Here is an 18061-nt window from a genome sequence, read left to right on the forward strand (position 1 = left end):
GTAGTAAAAATATGACATACAATTTTTATAACATTATTATTAAAGATCTTTTTAATGATAATAAATATAATAACAATAAATTATTGGCTCAGGGGCTGTATTCATCATCAATATTTTTAAGTAAAGAAATGACGAAAACTTATATAAATTCGTTAAAATAAAACTTATACTAAAATAAAACATTTATGTTTAAAAATTATAATTTTAAATAAATTTTTTATTAATGTAATTTAAAACTTTTTTTTGACTAAAGCTCCGTTAAGCTTAACGGAGAGATGAGAATTCGGCTCCAGAGCAAAAACGTTATAATTGATAAAATGGCAAGTATTGAGTTTAGTAAATTATCCAAAATTGTCTTTGAGGTATTACCTGAATTTATTTAAATTTTCCCAAAATAACAACGATTATGAGTATGGTAAAATATTCCCCGACTCACATTGCATAGATTTTTGAAGAGATCTTTTATGAAGAGACTTTCTCCGTTTTGCAAAAATGTCAGCTACAACCTTTTTGATCTGAGCCCGCAAATTAATAATATTAGTAAATAATACATATTAGGCATCAATACAATATTACTGTAATAGTAAATTTAAAATGAGACAAACAACAAAGCAGTAATAAAATTTTCCTATTGAAAACGCGTATAAATATTATTTTTAAAACATATAAACTTCATAAAAGTTTATTTTTAATAATGTCTACTCTAATATAAAAGGGAGACTAACATCAAACACGTCATGCTGAGATCTTTCAAATTGTTTTAGCTTATTCATTATTCAAATGTTTGTCATTTTGCCTTTATGTTCACTTTTATTTTTGTTTGAACTTCATTCTCTAATACCTAGTAAATACTGAATAATTAAATTTAGATATAAATTTATACTATTAGAATAAAATTTATTAAGTTAAATGAATTCATTTTTACCATTATTAAAAACTTTTTCATTTAAATTGATTTTCAACTTGATTAGAGTAAAAATGTTTTAAGGAGAAAATTTTAATTTTTTAAGGACAAATTTTCTCTTTTTTCTTTTTTTTGTATTTTAGTTTATGTTATGCTTTTGACAAAAAGGTAGTAACATTGATTGATATAAAGTAAAACTATTCTGTGTCTGTCACAAATAATAGTGACAGACACAGAATAGTTTTATTGTCATGAGTTGGAGCTATGGAGTTTAAGGTCATGAAGCATGAATTTTGGAGGTTAAAGTCCATGATTTGAAACCTTTGAGGTGGCATAGTATTAAAAGTCCGTAAAGTGACACAGAGCTTAAAGGGAAAACTGTTTTAAGACTACATGAGTTTAAATTCCGTAAAAAAAGTTGTTTTAAGACATCAAAGAGAAAAAATTAGTTTTTGACAAGCGCTTGTTAGTTTGCGTCTAGCTTTCGTGGATTAGTGTTTTATTATAATACTATAAGTTTTTGTTTTCGTTATCAGTAACGAATGTTACATAGGCGTTTTAAATTTTTCCAAAATACGTCACTCACCTATTTCTACTTTCTATTTTTTACCGGATTTTTTCTGCATTATTTTTTATATTAATAATTCTTTTAATCACCAAATAGTTACATAAAATATAGGTAAAAGTAATACAAGACTGCTGAGCTTCAGCATTGTTCTTATAATGCTCTTCAGCATTGCACAGTGGGCCGGATATTAGACATATGGTGGATTAAATTTAGATCTTTTTTTTTTACTAAAACCCATTATATGTCCAAAGAATCCCTTTTTATTAAGATATACTTACTTTTATTATAAATTTTAGTTAAATAGTTTCCAATACTAAAAATTATTTAACAAAATTTATAAAACTTTAAAAACGCGGATTAAAGTTTTTTTAATTTCAAATCATATAACTTTTTAAAATCGTGGAACTGAATAGCAAACTCTTCTAATATAAACTTAAAATAAAAATCGATGCACCAAACTTTAAAATAAAAACGCGCACTTATTTCGGAAAAAATGAAAATTAATTACTAGATTTGAAACTTTATTACCGATATTATTATATAATAGATTTGAAATATATAAATAAATATATTGGAATAAATAAAAAATATTAATAACTATATGGATTTCAAACTTTATTATTGATTTTATTACATGTTCACGACGTTTGAATAAGTCAGTAGATTATTTATCATCTTTATATATAATAATGTATTATTTTTATTTTTAATATATTGGCTGCAGATTCTGGGTGAATGATATTACAACGTTTTTATTATTATAAAAATCTACTGAGTTCTAAAGCTACTATACAAATAATCAACAGGCACTCTTCATTCGTCACTGTTTTCATTTTAACTTACCTGTTTGTAAACACTATATCCTGTAGCACCATCAAAACATATAAACGTTAGTTTAGTTAATTCCTTAGCATTGTGATTAGCACAGTAGTTTGTATATCACATAGCTTTTTAAGAGTGTGTTTTAGAAGATTTTTTAGCGATATTTGTAATGACTAGCCATCTGTTTAAATGTTCTTGGGATAGCATTTAGCTTTTGAAGATCTTATACCATTATACAAAAGATATGTGGCAGTCTTTTTTTAAGCACCATTTCTAAGAAGCTGGTATGTTGATTTTGATATATCACCATTAATAGTTGATGATAAAGTTTCATCAGGTGAATATATCTTAGCAGGTTTAATGGGGTTTTTAGTTCAAATTTTAGAAATTATTGTGCCAGTTTTTGTACTTAAACTCACTTCTTAATTTTAATTTTATTGCATGAAGTAATTTATGGCTAAATAAAATATTACTAACATTCTTAGGCTTATTCTTTTTGTTCTGTTACAAGCTTTTTCAAAAGAGCCACATGGTTTCCCAACTTCATTAACTGATGATGTAGCATTAAATAAACCGTTGGTGTATTGAAAATCTTGAGCTAGCCAATTTTCCTTACTTCTCTCAAAATGAGTATCATCATTGTTTGCACAAAACAAAATAGCATGTATTTTTGTTTACAGGAAATAAAAGTTGATTTCAAGCAAATAACATAAATCACAAGTCATTGTTTTAAAATGTTAAAGGAACCCAAAAGGGGAAGTTAGGGGAAATGTATTTAGTTCAAATAGGTTGTATGCATATTACATTTACTAATTCAAGTATTTAATATAGGTTCTCGTAGGTTCCCTAAATTATATGGCACTTTTTGTACAAAATAAAAGTAATAAATGTTAAAAATTCACCTCGTTATTTTAAAGCTAGATTATAAGTGTATTATAAAGACTGATCTTTACTTTAGATTTTTTTCAAAAAGATTTACGGTTAAATATTTTAAATATATACGCTAATTTCGTAAGCTTATAAAATTTTAAAAGTTACTGTTTATTATAGCTATGTAAAAAAAAAAAAATTTCACGCTTTTAAAAAAAAAAAAAAAGTTTATCATTATACATGATACCGCATCTAATTTTTGTGGCTTTAAAAGATACTATTGTAGGAGAAAGTGGTCTTAAACGGGCCCTTAAGGTGAGATGGGCCCCAATCAAATCTCTTGCTTGGACAATAATTGTTATAAATTTAACTATAGAATATTGTGCAGCAGACTATAAACATTTAAGAAAACCATCCGTAAAATAGTTTTTTTCATTGTTATCTTTTGGCAAAAGGAATATTTGAAAGTAGTACTTTTGAAATTTTTTTGAGCTAAATATTTTTACTATAATCGTAAAAAACACTTATGTTTATTGTGTTATTTTGATACTTTTGAAAGCTTTAACATGTTATCTTTTTATTGGCACAAGATTTTTATGAGAATAGTCTAACAATTTATGTTTTTCACTAAATATCAATAACACACTCCAAACCGGTTGAAATGGGCCCCGGGGCCCATTTCACCCGTGCAATTAGCAAGATTTTACGGCAAAATATTTCAGCTTAGTGTCAGTTAAAAAAAGAATAAATTGGCAATATTATAAATGTAGTAACGGGTTTCATAAATATTTTTATTTGAAAAAGGTATTTGCAACGACTTCCTTTGCTATTTTTTATTGTAGTTTAAAGCAACAGCTTTTTTTTTTTTTTTTTTTTTTTTTTTAAATTTTCATTCATGTCATTTATTTACATATATATTTGAATATTGATTATAATTTGTAATTTTTGTGAAAATATGTAAATCTTACTTAATTATAAATTTGGCAATATTTTTTATCAATCCTTATTAAATTCAATGTATACATATTATTTAAATATATAATATTGAACTGAATCTAAATGTTATTTTATACTTTGTGTGTTTTTAATTTTATTTTTAAAGAGTTTGTGATATATAATTACAAGATTATATATAGCTCTCTATATATTGTAATTATATTAAATATATCTACAATATATAGAGAGTTATATACAGTTACAAAAAAATTTTAGTGTAAAATGTACATACTAAGACGTTTTTTTTATAGTTTGATTGAATTGGACTGATTTTATAAGCTTTTTTTCTATCAATTCCTCTTGCTTTAGATATGGGGAAATATGTAAGAAAAATAAAAAGGCAGTGTTGGAGTGAGAGGTCTATGTCATCAGCTATTGAGGCTGTAAGAAAGAAAGAAATGGGATTAAAAAAAGCATGCAAGCAGTTCAATGTACCACGGAGTACTTTGCAAAGAAGGTGTAGACTTAATTTGAACTTTGTACAAGCCTCGTTAAAATCACTTGGATCAGTAGAATATGTGTTTTCTATTGAAATGGAAAATGAGCTGGTGACTTATATCAAGCAAATGGAAGCCATGCTTTTTGGTTTAACACCTCAAGTTTTGCGTAAAGTTGCCTACCAGTTTGCTAAACTTAACAATCTTCATAAAAGGTTCAGTTCAAAAAGTGAACAAGCTGGTGCTAATTGGTTTCATGGATTTATGACTCGACACCCTCAATTATCTGTAAGAACACCAGAGCCAACTTCTGCAGCAAGAGCACAGGGCTTTAATCAAGCCAGTGTCGGAAAAAGTTTTTTGATTTATTGCAAGCATTGCAGGAAAAGCATCACTTTTTTCCAGATCGTGTTTATAATGTTGATGAAACAGGCATTACTACTGTTCCAAGTAAGCCATTAAAAGTGGTTGCTATTCGTGGAAAGATACAGGTTGGATGCCTAACATTCTGCTGAGCATGGGCAGTTGGTTACAGTGGAAATCTGCATGAGTGCTTCAAGCAATTTTGTGCCACCTCTTTTTGTTTTTCCAAGAGTTCACATGAAATCCGAACTAATGGATGCTGCACCGCCCAGTTCAATTGCTGTTTGTCACCCATCAGGTTGGATGCAAAGTGATATATTTGTTACTTGGTTCATGCACTTTGTAAAGCATGCTAACCCAACAGAGCATGAACCTGTTTTGCTAATATTAGATGGGCATAAAACTCATACTTCAAATCTAAAAGTAATTAATTTAGCTCGTCAAAATAACGTTATTTTATTGTGTCTTCCACCACATTGTAGCCATATACTTCAACCTTTAGATGTAGTTTTTATGAAGCCTTTAATGACTTATTATGCACAAGGGGTTGAAAATTGGCTAAGAAATCATCCTGGATGAGTTGTAACAACTTATCAAATAGCCGAAGTGTTTAAAAATAGCTATTTGCGAGCAGCATCTGCTATCACTGCTATTAATGGTTTCGTTAAGACTGGCATTTTCTCAATAAATCGAAATGTTTTTACAGACAACGATTTTGCCTCAGCACTTTCAACTGATATTCCTCTGCAATTGCTCATTGAGCTTCAGGCCTCAAAAGTTGTAACGCCAGTTGTTAATCACGTTCTGACACAAAGTCTCAACTTTTCAGAGCCAGTTGTTCCACCAACAGTATCAAATAAAAACTAATATTTTCCCTTGACAAAAGTTTTACTATTCCAAAGATTATTACTCCTCGAAAAAAAAAATCATCAGCACAAGGGTTTACTGCTGTTTTGACAAGCAGTCCATACAAATATGATTTAGAAGAAAAGCAAAATATAAAGACAATAAAAATGTTATTAAAAGAAAACCGAAAGTTATTAACAGAAATCAAAAGAGCAAAAGAAAAAAAAAATTACGAAAGCCAAAAAAAGACCACACTTCATCAAAGAAACTGATAAAAATAAAAAACCCAATAAAAAAAGCAGTGTTATGTGCTGAAGAATTGAACAATAAAGATAACTAATCTTTACCGCTATAAGTAATAAATAAAAATGAGGTTTCATTTTTTTAAATATATTTGAAAAGACCACTTTTAAATTTTGTTGAGCTAAATATTGTATTTATGTTTATTGCAATTATAAAAAGCACTTATGTTTATTATGTTTTTTGATATTTTTTAAAATTAAACATATTATCTTTTAATTTGCACAAGATTAGTTCGAGAGTTGTCACTTCAATTTAGGCACATTGTACATTCTGCCTCAGTTGAGTTTACTCAGAGTCTCAGTTGAGTTTACTCAGAGTCAAATTTTAATGTGAACAATGAACAGAAGATTATGTACCATCAATAAATTACAGTCAATTTTTGTTTAATAATTAGATTTTATACAGAAATTAAATAAGGGGCCCATTTTAGGCTACCTCAAGGGTGAAACGGGCTCCTAGCATCTCTTTGTTTAACGGTTATTTCCTAATGAAAGGCATAGCCACACCTTTATTTTTTTGATGTTAAATTGTAGAGCATAGATTGAATTTCCTGAAAAATACTTTGTAATTTTCGGTTGGTTATAGATAGCTGATTCTATCATTTTTTGAAAAGGAGCCCGTTTTAGGTCACTCTCCCCTACTCAAAACAATTTTCAAAACTTTAAATTAGAGTATTACAAATATGTTTTAATATATGGTTTTGAATATAATAAATATTTATTTTTTAGGTTTTGTCCACCACCTGGCCCACTGTGCATTGTTCTTGTAATGTTCTTCTATATTTAATTTCTAAATCTCATCCATTGTTTCTTTAAACTCCATTTTTAGAATGATTGTTTTAAAACTGCCGCAACATCGATTTCAATACTTTTTTATGGCATATAAGTTTAATTTTTTCTCTTCAATCATTATTTGGAGTATCTATATTTCAAATAACATGCATGTTGTCAATATTTCTTTTATAAATGATTTATGATGATTTATACAATTGAGTGACAATTTGGCAAATAATGCGCAGTAACCGAGTAATATATTTTGTTGTTTAATAACGTATAAAGAAATAATTAAATTAAATTTTTTTTGAAGAAGTTTTGTTGATACATCATATTGACATAGGCATTGTAGCTTTTGGTTCTGAGTCAAAACTCTAACTGCAGCTGCGCTTCATCTGCAATAAAATATTACAACCACACAGTTCTAATCCGTATAATAACTTTGGTACAGCTAAGAAAAAAAAAATAGATTATGGTTGCAGCCTGTTAAAAACGAATTTCATTTCTTATAAGAGTTCTTACAACAGATCAAACTTGGGATATACGTTCAATTATTGTTAGTTTTTCAGTATTTTATGGTTTCATTCAGAAGAAACTCTGCGTGGAGGGCAGAGCTATATTTTTTTAATTCGAATCGATGAGTTAATATAATATAAATATACAAGATATAAATATAATATTTTATTATACACATCGATGATGTGTATAATAAGATATTATATTTATATCTTGTATTGTAATTTAAAAAACTAAAAATATTTTTTCAGTTTTTTAATTTCAATATTGTCAAGCAGTTCTGATACAAAATATTTCTGAGTATTCAAATCTTTGCTTTATTCATCAAACTTTTATTATTAATTCAAACTGTTATGAAACATGATTATAATTAATTTCAAGCGATTTAATGTTCATAAAGTCATGACTGACGTTGTTTAGAGCTCATTCAAGTTAGACCTCACTTAAGCAATGACCAATAAGATGACACCAAACTTATAAACATAATAAATGATTAGCTTAAAAAAAGTACTACAAAAACCATTGATGTTTTGACAAAGTGTGAAACGGTAAACTTAATTTTACAGAAACTAACGTATTCCCAATTTTATATGCTTTTGTTATACAATACTATTCAATACAGTTTATATCCAAAGATATTATTAGCTTTAGCCATTAACGATTTTGTTTTGCTCAGCGTACTTTTTTGTATTTAAAGAAAAATAAGAAAACACCAACTTAATTTCAAATACTGAAGTCCCACTACTTATGGTTACGTCAGCAGACATGCTAACGTAACCACTAATATTGGCAGTTTAAACCAGATATGGTACTTGTTAAAATAGCTTGAACAGTCAAATAAAATACTTACGAGTTACGCTTACAAGGCTTGTGACCTACCACTACACCACTACCGCATAAGTTATAAATAAATTAACTTCATAAAATTAGAGTAAATACTTACAACTTCTTTCCTAAATAGTTAGACCTGTTCGTTAAAAACATTAATTTGTTAAATGCTAAAGAACTTTTAATGGAATTCTACTCGATATTTGCAACAATATCAAAAATATTGTTTTTTAAAGGGCAATTTTTAATGTCCATTTTGAATTGATACTTTTAAACACTAATTTCAAATAAGATTAAAAAAAAAATCAGTATTAAAAGTAAATAAAATTAAAAGTTGAAATTGACACCCAACAAAAGATAGCGTAAATTTGGACTGTGTTTAATAAGGTATTTAAACCACAGATTGAACCAACATATGGCCCACATGTACACATGACACTATTGCTCATATTACAGAGCACTGCGGAGGAGCATTTAACTAGGAAGTCTTTCTTTACCAATCTTGTTTATTGGGCTTGAGCCAGCAATTTCTAAAATCTGAAACTTTAAAGTTGAAATAATTTTTGTAGAAAGAACAAAATTGGAGTATTGTTGGTTTTCATATTTTCAAATAGGTAGAAGTACTAAATTGGCCATAGATTCACTTTTGTAGGTAGGCCATAGATTCACTTTTGTAGGTAGGCGTAGATTCAATTTTGACATAAAATATATAACTTCATATTAAAACTTTAGTCTTGCGTGCTTAATACACGAAGGAAGGCATTTATTATCTACTGCGTCACGGCTGCATACGGCTGATGTGAAATACAATTTCTCCAAATTTGTTTAATTAGCTGAATGACAATTACATTTGTCATTTTGTAAAGTATATGTTTTTTTTTTCTTATACAAATTATGAAAATGTAGAGGGAATAAATTAGTTTTACATTTCAACATATAATAAATAACATATTAATTAAAGTATTAGACTAAAATATATCAAAAATTTCTATTAGAAAAGGCTTGAAATAAATAAACTGATCCTTGATATTATAATACTAGGTTATAATAGTTCTGTTGAAGGTATAGAAACTCAAATTTATTTTTGTAAATACTATGACACGGAATGTTCACGTTTTTTTTATGTGACAATAAAAATTAGTTTAATTAAAACGTGCTTATTAAGATCATTTCTTGTTTTGTTGAAAATTTTTATCGTGCAGTGATTTTTCAAAACGAACTTTCATCAATATAAACACCAAATACGTTATTATTTAAAACGTCGTTGTCAATAAATAGAATATATGACATTTTGGCAGCGAATTTTTTTTTGTAATGAAGGTGGAAAATGTTCTACGCCTTTATATTAATACAAATTTTTTTTTTTTTAAACTAATTGGAAACTCCTTCTAGTTCATTATTCATATTCTGAAATAGTAATGTATGTTATGACAAGATAAAATGTTATGATGATTTTGCTTAATATCTGTGAAGAAGTAAATAAGGAAACATGTATTTTCAAATTTGATGACTCAAAAGTTTGAGGTTGGTTCTATTCACTATGATGTTGCCAATGAATTTTTTGAGTTTATTCACGAGGTATGAACAAAGCTAAATATATTCTAATTCTTTTGATAACCCAAGGTTAAAAAATAAAATATAATGACTAAACAATAAATCTTCAAATACAGGGTGACCAGAAAAATAAAGACAAAATTTAATATGTCCTGATTATAAAGTTTTTTACAGTATCCAATTAATTTTATTGGTTTTCGGATTCTCCATGTTTTTATGTTTAGTATATATATGTTCTTAGTTTGATATCTCTAAAATATATTTTATTTTTAGAATGTCAAATAAACATAGTGCAATTTTGGAGTTGCTTCGAAAAGGAATGCGTCAATGTGATATTGTTCGCTTGCTTAATGTGCCTAATCAAACTGTGTCCAAGGACGTCAATTGTTTCAAGAAGCTCGGCCACGATGGTCGCTGTCCAGGAAGTGGTAGAAGACGCACTGTCAACGCGTCCGCCAACCGCCAGATCATCAGGAAGCGATTCAAGCAAAATTCGAGGGTCTCCATGCGAAAAATTGCCCGTGAAACCGGAATGAAACGTAAATCGGTGCGACAAATGGCAAAAAGGGAGCTTAACCTCATGCCTTACAAGCTCCAAAAAGTTCAATTGCTCACCGATGAAAACAAACGTGTGCGGCTCCAGAGATGTTGCTAAATCAAGCGTTGGGCCGCTGCTTGAGTTGGCAACACAACCACCAAAACAACAGGAGCTGGTTTGCTGAGGCTCACGGCACGTCGGCCATTGTCGAACACCGCCAAAGTTCGTCATGATCTGGGGCGGAATCTGCGCTAGCGGTAAGACCCTCGTTTTTGTGGATCAAGGAGTCAAAATCAACCAAGAAGTCTACCGACGCGACATTCTCGAGACTGTGGTACTTCCGTGGGCCCAACAGCACTTCGGCGATGTAAATTGGACGTTTCAACAGGACTCTGCTCCTGCTCATAAGGCGAAAACGACTTAATACTGGTGTCGGACCCATTTTCCGGACTTCATCGCGTCTTCGGAATGGCCGCCCTACTCGCCGGATCTCAACCCGATGGATTACAGCGTGTAGTCAATTTTGGAGGCCAGGGACTGTGCTACACGTCACATAAGTTTAGAGTTGCTATAGCAATCGCTGCGCCAGGAATGGGATCGATTGTCGCTAGAAGACCTGCGGTCCATCGCTGAAAATTTCAAGACGAGTTTGGGCTTATGTATCGCCGCGGGAGAAGGCCACTTCGAAACGGGCTGAGTATATTATTGCGGAAAGTTCATGTTGTTGTTATTCATCATTGTTTTACTAAATTTTTGTTGGTTTAATAAAAAATGATTAAAAATATTTGTCTCCGTTTTTTCTGGTCACCTTGTAATAGAACCTGGGTCTTTTACTTTATTTCCCTTTTCTCTTTCTCTTTTTTTTTATTGCAATTTTCTATATGCCTTAGTTGTTAAAAAACTTTATACTCCAGCAAATAAATCTCCATTAAAATTTTTATGTTTCTGAAAAGATAAATTGCAAACTGGGGTAAGTTTTACTTTAAAGATTGGGTAGACATACTGGTCGTTCCTTATATATAGTTTCTGATTTAGTAGCACAGACTTTAGAAAATGATGGTTTTTCATTCCAGAGTTAAGGTAAAAAGTTAAAAGAGTACAAAATTAAGGAATGTATGCTGTTATTATAATATATTATAATAACAGCATACTAATAAAATGAATTATCAAAATATGAAATTTTTGCTAAGTATTTTTTTTAAAAAGCGTCTTGAATATAATGCTGATGAAAATATAGACCTTGAAATAAATTTTTTCCACGACTTGTCAATAAATTTGCTCATGCCAACATAAGCGAATTAAAAAGGTTTTTAAATGTTTAAAAAATTTAAATAAAAAAAATTGGAAGTTTAAGTAACATTTGAATAAAAAGTAAACAATTGATAGTATGCATTAAAAGATTTAATTCCAGTTCACTGTGAGCCAGAGGTTACTTTAAATAGGAAAAAATAATAACTAATTAAATATTAGGTCGAAATTGACATAAGTACCAATATGAGTTCTGCGCAACAACCTACTTTTAGTAGTAGCAGATTTGTTATGTGTAATATATACAGTATACTTAGTATGTTCATTATTAAGAGGTTCGCATTTTTTATGAAAGTGAAATATTTCAAATTTGGTTGCTTTATAAGTCTAATTTTGCAAAGCAACTACCTATTTTTGGTAGCTGCAGATTTTTTATGTGTGCTACGCATTATAATATGACATTAAAATTAGTTTGTCCATCAGTATGAAGTTTGCGCTTATTATAAGGGGAATATTTTTTATTTGATTGCTATGGATATCTAGTTTTATAAATACCTTTTTTTTTTTATGGATACCTAATTTACGCAACTGCGGTGCTCTGTGATAAGATCGTGAGGACTTCAGGGAGTTAGGACCTTAATAACAACAAAACAAAAAAAAGATTGCCTTTTATATCAAAATGATAATTTTATTTATTTAGTTGCTATGAATACCTATATTGCTTAACAAACTGATCTTTTCTTAGTTATTTAAAGGTAAATGGATTTTAAATAAATTTTTGTCGGATTTTTAACCGTCCTATTTTAAATAACAATTAAATATTAAGTTAAATATCTTCAGGTAAAGATTTAGGTAATTAATAAGCAAAAAAGAGTGCAAGAAAACATTGACGATTTGAAGTACATCAATAATTTATAAAACACGCATACATGCATAAAATAAGAAATCTTATTTTGGGTCAATCAAAAACCGGAGCCTGAAGAATATTACTAAGCCCTTCCTGGGAGTTAAGATGAACTGATTATTGGGTATGATGAGCACAAAAGTTGGCATAATACATCTTAGTTTGTTTTCAAAGGGCTGAATTTGCGTGTGTAGTTTTCATGGAAACGTTTGAAATCCTTGTTTCGTGCTTGCTCTTCAGAGAGTATGCCAATAGGCAAGATCATTCTCCTCATAACCTCATGACCGAGTAGTAATATCTTGTGCAAACCTTGTGGTTTTTAATGCCATGGGTAGCTCTGAACTAATAAATGAGCCACCTTAGTTAGGCAATCAATCATATCATTACAAAAGCTAAGTTAGCCGTACAGCTCAGTATAGTAACAAAATTTACGAACTAGCTGACCGAACCCAATATATATATATATATATATATATATATATATATATTTATATATATATATATATATAAATATATATATATTTATATATATATATATATTTATATATATATATATATATATATATATATATATATATATATATATATATATATATATATATATATATATATTAAACTCAACATATGCTAAAGATGCTAATATATATATATTAAACTCAACATATGCCTTTAAACTCAACATATGCTAAAGACTACTGTAAGTTTGCACTTGCAGACGTTTGTAAGTAACGCGATACAAATCGCGGAACTAAAAAGATATATATATATATATATATATACATATATATATATATATATATATATATATATATATATATATATATATATATATATATATATTATATATATATATATATATATATATATAAATATATATATATATATATATATATATATATATATATATATATATATATATATATATATATATATACATATGTTTTTACTAAACCAACCAATTCTATACTTATCTATCCCACACCAATCATTTCTATACCTATTCCTTATTTACTTTAATTTTTTTACTAAAGTAATTCATTCTCAAAAATTGCTTTAAGAGCAAAAATATTTAACATACGCACCTTTAAAGCATACCTAGTGCTTACATGAGATTTATAATAAGTTTTGTTTTTCTTCTAAATGCATATCATCGATAGCTCAGTGGTTTTGTGCGCTATCATCGGTGTTATTTAGGGGAGGGGGAGGGGGTTTAAGACCTCTCCTTACTAGCCCTAATAAAATTTGAAATTTCAAATTTTAGTAGGCCTTCAAACTCAACATATGCTAAAGACTACTGTAAGTTTGCACTTACAGACGTTTGTAAGTAACGCGATACAAATCGCGGAACTAAAAAGATAATGCAACTTTAGTAAACAGAAATTATCAAGGGAGAACCAAATCTAAAATCGAAGTTTTCCAATTTGATGAGACATTGTGTTTCGTATTTTAGTCAATCCCCAAAATTCAAATAAAACAGTTATGGCAAAAATGTAATTACTAGAAAAGTTTTCTTAAATTACACACAATCCTACAGGATCGTGAAACTTTCACGTATTGTGCTAACTCCAAACTTAAGTTTATACTTAAGGCAAATGAGAAAACTTTTCAAAAAAATTGCAATGATTGAGGCCCGGGAACAAAACTACCCAAAAAATTTGGCCCTCCTCCCTGCCTAAACGTTAGGGCAGTTATGTAGTAAAATTTTTAACTTTCATCTTAAACTAAATTGAAAATCATGGAAAATATTTTTAAATAAAATTTAAAAATATTGTAAATTACAAGAGCGCCAATGATCTTGTGTATACGTTACGTTATACAAGTGGGTATTTTACATTTGCATTTAACATTTGTTTTTCGTTATATAATGTTATATTATATTAGATGCTATGCAATAAAGCTGCACTTATTTAGAGAAGCCGCATGAAAAGGTTGATTAATTGCAATCGGTATAAGAATTTATAAAATGGTTTGTTTTTCAATTACATACATAAATTTGATAGATAAGTGTTTTAATGCGCTGTCATCGGTGTCGTTTTGCAAGGTTCAAATCCACCTCTTAACACAATATATTTTCAAGTTTTTCAATCTGGCTGTATATATTTGTAGCAAAAATAAATATAGCAAAAAATACTTTCATTTGTTAAAATTTATTTTGAAAGTTTTTTCTAGCTACGGCTTTTTTTTTTATTTTTTTTTTTTTGCCTCCAAAGCATTTGCCTGTGAAGCAGCAAAATTGTCTTGTTAAATTTTTTCCTTATTAAGTTTCAGATCATAATTTCTTCAGACCATCCGCAGCTTGTTAGGACTAATTACCTAAGCACAATAATAACATGAGTATCTAGTTTATTTTTCAGAAATTCTGAGCTTTTTTAAAAATTCTCTCCCTTTTGTTTGTTATAGTGTATATTATCTTCATATATGTTATATATATAATAGCTAAAAAACTTCAAAAATGTTTCATTTTTATTTTAGAGAAATCAAAAAAGATTTAAAAAAAAAGATGCTAGTCGTAGGATTTGAACCATGGCAATGATCTGCAAAAACTTTGCAAGCTAACCACTTCGGCCACTAAGGTGTATTGATTGTAAAAGGTTTTAAGGCTATTTAATGAATAAAAAACTTTATAAAACAGTAAATAAATTTTATAAATCAAAATTAAGGAGAAGTTACCGCAATACAGTTTTCAAGAAAAAGTAAAACTGTAAAACCTGATATATGTTTTAATATATTTTAACATTCATAATTTGAAGTTTACATAAGTTAGCAAGTTAAGTTAAGTTACAACTTTTTCCGCAGCAGTATATCCAACTTTTAAATTTCAGCCACAACACTTTCAAATGTTGTGACAGAATTGCTGTATTTTCATCATTGTTTCATCAAAAGTTAAACTAAGACAATTTTTAAAAGCTTCTTATAATTTTATTTTGTTTGTTGTCACAGATAACTTGTCTTTTGAAATAAAACTAAAAGTTAACCACCTACTCAATCTGGTTACTTCCAATTTGTAGGCAAGGTAAAGACAGTATTCGATTGTTCACCTATGCATATAATAATGACAAGCCAAACTGTAGACCGATTGTTCACCCATGCATATAATAATGACAAGCCAAACTGTAGACCAGATTTGCATTTTAATTTGTTTTCTACCATTTTTTAATTTTGTTCATTTCTTTTGGTGAGTTACCACACACTGAGCATGACTCTGATGCATTGGTCGTGACTGATTAGGCTGTTGCTACTTTACCATCTACAATGGTTATTTCAATGATATGTAATATACTGATGTTATTCCGTTGAGTTAGTTCAAGGTTTTCAATTCTAATAAAAGACTCTTCTTCTGATACAGTTGTTGTTTCTTTAGTAAATTTAAGACACAGTGTACGACAGACTAATGTTGTCCACTGCTTTTTAAAGATGGTCTATGGTTGTACCAAACTATTTGTTTACAGCCATCAATAAAACAAGATGGTTCAAGCGAAACAAGACATGTGAGAAATAAACTTTGTTCACTTTCAATGTTTCTTTAGCCATCAATTGTAGTCTGCTTGTTTATGAATTGCCGAGTACTACCATCAAATTCAATTTTGTGCAAGCCGTTTAAGAGATGCTAGATCATGTGAATTAATAACTACTTCTTTCAAAGGCGCAAACTAGAGGCTGTATGGTCTAAAAGTGCTTGAAGACTTACTTCAGCTAAAGAGTCTCACACTACAATTTCTGTTTCTGGTGAAATGCAGTTGCTTTTAACATCTCTTTGAGAAATACAAGTTAAACAAATTTTGAACCCAACAGCCATAGCTTTGTTTCTCAGTGTTTGATAGTCCTGCTTAGTTAACCCACAATCTGGTAAAATAGCTAAAGATTTTGTGAGAGAATATGGTGTTGCCACAAAGCAAGACCAATCTGATTTAGGTTTTAGCATTTGACCTAAAAATTTATGCATCTTTTTGCCTGCCTTATTGCGTTAAAAGATTAATAGTTGATAAGATCTTCTGATGTTTTTAACTCTGCTAGTTTCAGACTTCTTCTATGCTTGGTTTTTTTTGTTGGCATTTTCAAATTGTACTTTTGGGCTTTTCATGGAACTGGAAGTAACTGGAGGCAGTGATAGTGGTGCTTCTTTGTCTACAGCAATATAAATCTCATTTAACCAATCCATGGGCTTTTTTTCAAATACTACATTGTTATTATGCAATCCCCTATCTTTTTTTATAAATTTTGGTGAATTTATTTAATTTGTCACAATTGGTACAAAACATTTTCAGTTTGGGACTTAAATAGCTTAAAAGCTGTTTATGAGTTAAAATTCCTAACATTATTTTCACGAAAAAATATGTAAACATCCAATTTTGTGATCATCTTGTCTGAAAATATAAACATCCAATTTTGTGATCATCTTGTCTGAAAATATAAACAACAAAATAAAAAGTAGCTCAAATTCATCTTTAATTCGGCACCTTTAATTCGGCACCTTTAATTCGGCACCTTTAAGTAATGAAAATAAACTTTTATGAAATGCCTATTCATTCATGACATTAGTATCCGTAACTGTGGCTAAGAATTACCTTTTAAATGTTAAATTGTAATAGGATAGCAATCAATACTGTTGTTACGCGAAAGTATTTTAAAAAATTGTGTAACGATGTAAACAAAATTATAAAAAAATTGTCATTATTTTATCAAATTATTATGAAATCGTTTTGGAAGATGATTAGAAATTGTTTAACAATAAATATAACAAAACAATTCCAGCATTTTAATTAGATATATATAAGGATCATTGTATATGATAATTGGACAGATATGATCATTACAAAATTTTGACTTAAAAGAAACAATAAAATCATTTTAATATGATTTGTTCAACCAAAATGTGGATCTCAAACGATTTAAATAAGACTTTAATTTTTCTTTTTATATTATTTTGCTTAAAGGAATTAATGATAGTCTAACGTTTTAAGTTGTTGCTATCAACACCTGACAGTGTGAGCGAGAATTCAAGCATATTTTTGGACGAAGCATTTTAATTAAATCATTTAAAAAAAAAAAATTATTATTTTTGGAGATCTAAAAAGATTTTATAGTTGAAATTTTTTGCAAATAATTAATTGAAATGGGGGTAAAAACTCAGCAAAATTGACTGATTTATCTTTGCAACTGATATATTTAACAATGAGATTCAAACACCTAAAATCAGATATAGCTTTTTTAATAATTTTTTCATTTAACTCAATCTCATAAAATAAAACTAATTCATGCAAAATTTAATATACGTACTTTTAACCAGACTAATACATAACTATTTAAAACTAATTACCGCCCCAACAGAAGCATATTAACTTAAGAGCCGTTTTTTGTAAGAATCAAATTCCTAAAACCGTGGTAACGTGGTAACACCCCCAAATTGCTTGAATTTTTATTTATTGATCAAAATATAGAGAAAACCTGTTGGAGCAAAAAAAACAGATTTCAGAAATTTTTCGTTTATTCGGAATCCGGGTTTAAAATTTTGAGATTTTTTGAAAATGTTTTAGAAATTTGAAACCTTTGAATCCATTTTTTTGGCAAGGCAAGAAGTTGCCTTGCCAAAG

General features: G+C 28.8%; 2 protein-coding genes across 3 annotated transcripts in view; one reads left to right on the top strand and one right to left on the bottom strand.

Annotated features, from left to right (window-relative positions):
* The window catches only part of LOC105846227 (rhodopsin, G0-coupled), a 46541-nt gene that overhangs the window by 1805 nt on the left and 26675 nt on the right, over positions 1-18061 (bottom strand). The window contains exon 1 of one of the 2 annotated variants that reach the window (XM_065818568.1): positions 370-525. The exons of the other annotated variant lie outside the window; for it this stretch is intronic. The gene's annotated coding sequence lies outside the window, so the exon portion shown is untranslated. Of the gene's footprint in view, positions 1-369; positions 526-18061 lie in introns of those variants that run through there. 2 annotated transcript variants of the gene reach the window in all.
* LOC136091114 (uncharacterized) lies at positions 5144-5539 on the top strand. Its single transcript, XM_065818100.1, has one exon. The coding sequence runs from the start codon at positions 5144-5146 to the stop codon at positions 5537-5539; it is 396 nt and encodes a 131-aa protein (XP_065674172.1).

This window comes from Hydra vulgaris, chromosome 14 (genome assembly GCF_038396675.1).
Source record: "Hydra vulgaris chromosome 14, alternate assembly HydraT2T_AEP".
NCBI classification, from domain to species: domain Eukaryota; kingdom Metazoa; phylum Cnidaria; class Hydrozoa; order Anthoathecata; family Hydridae; genus Hydra; species Hydra vulgaris.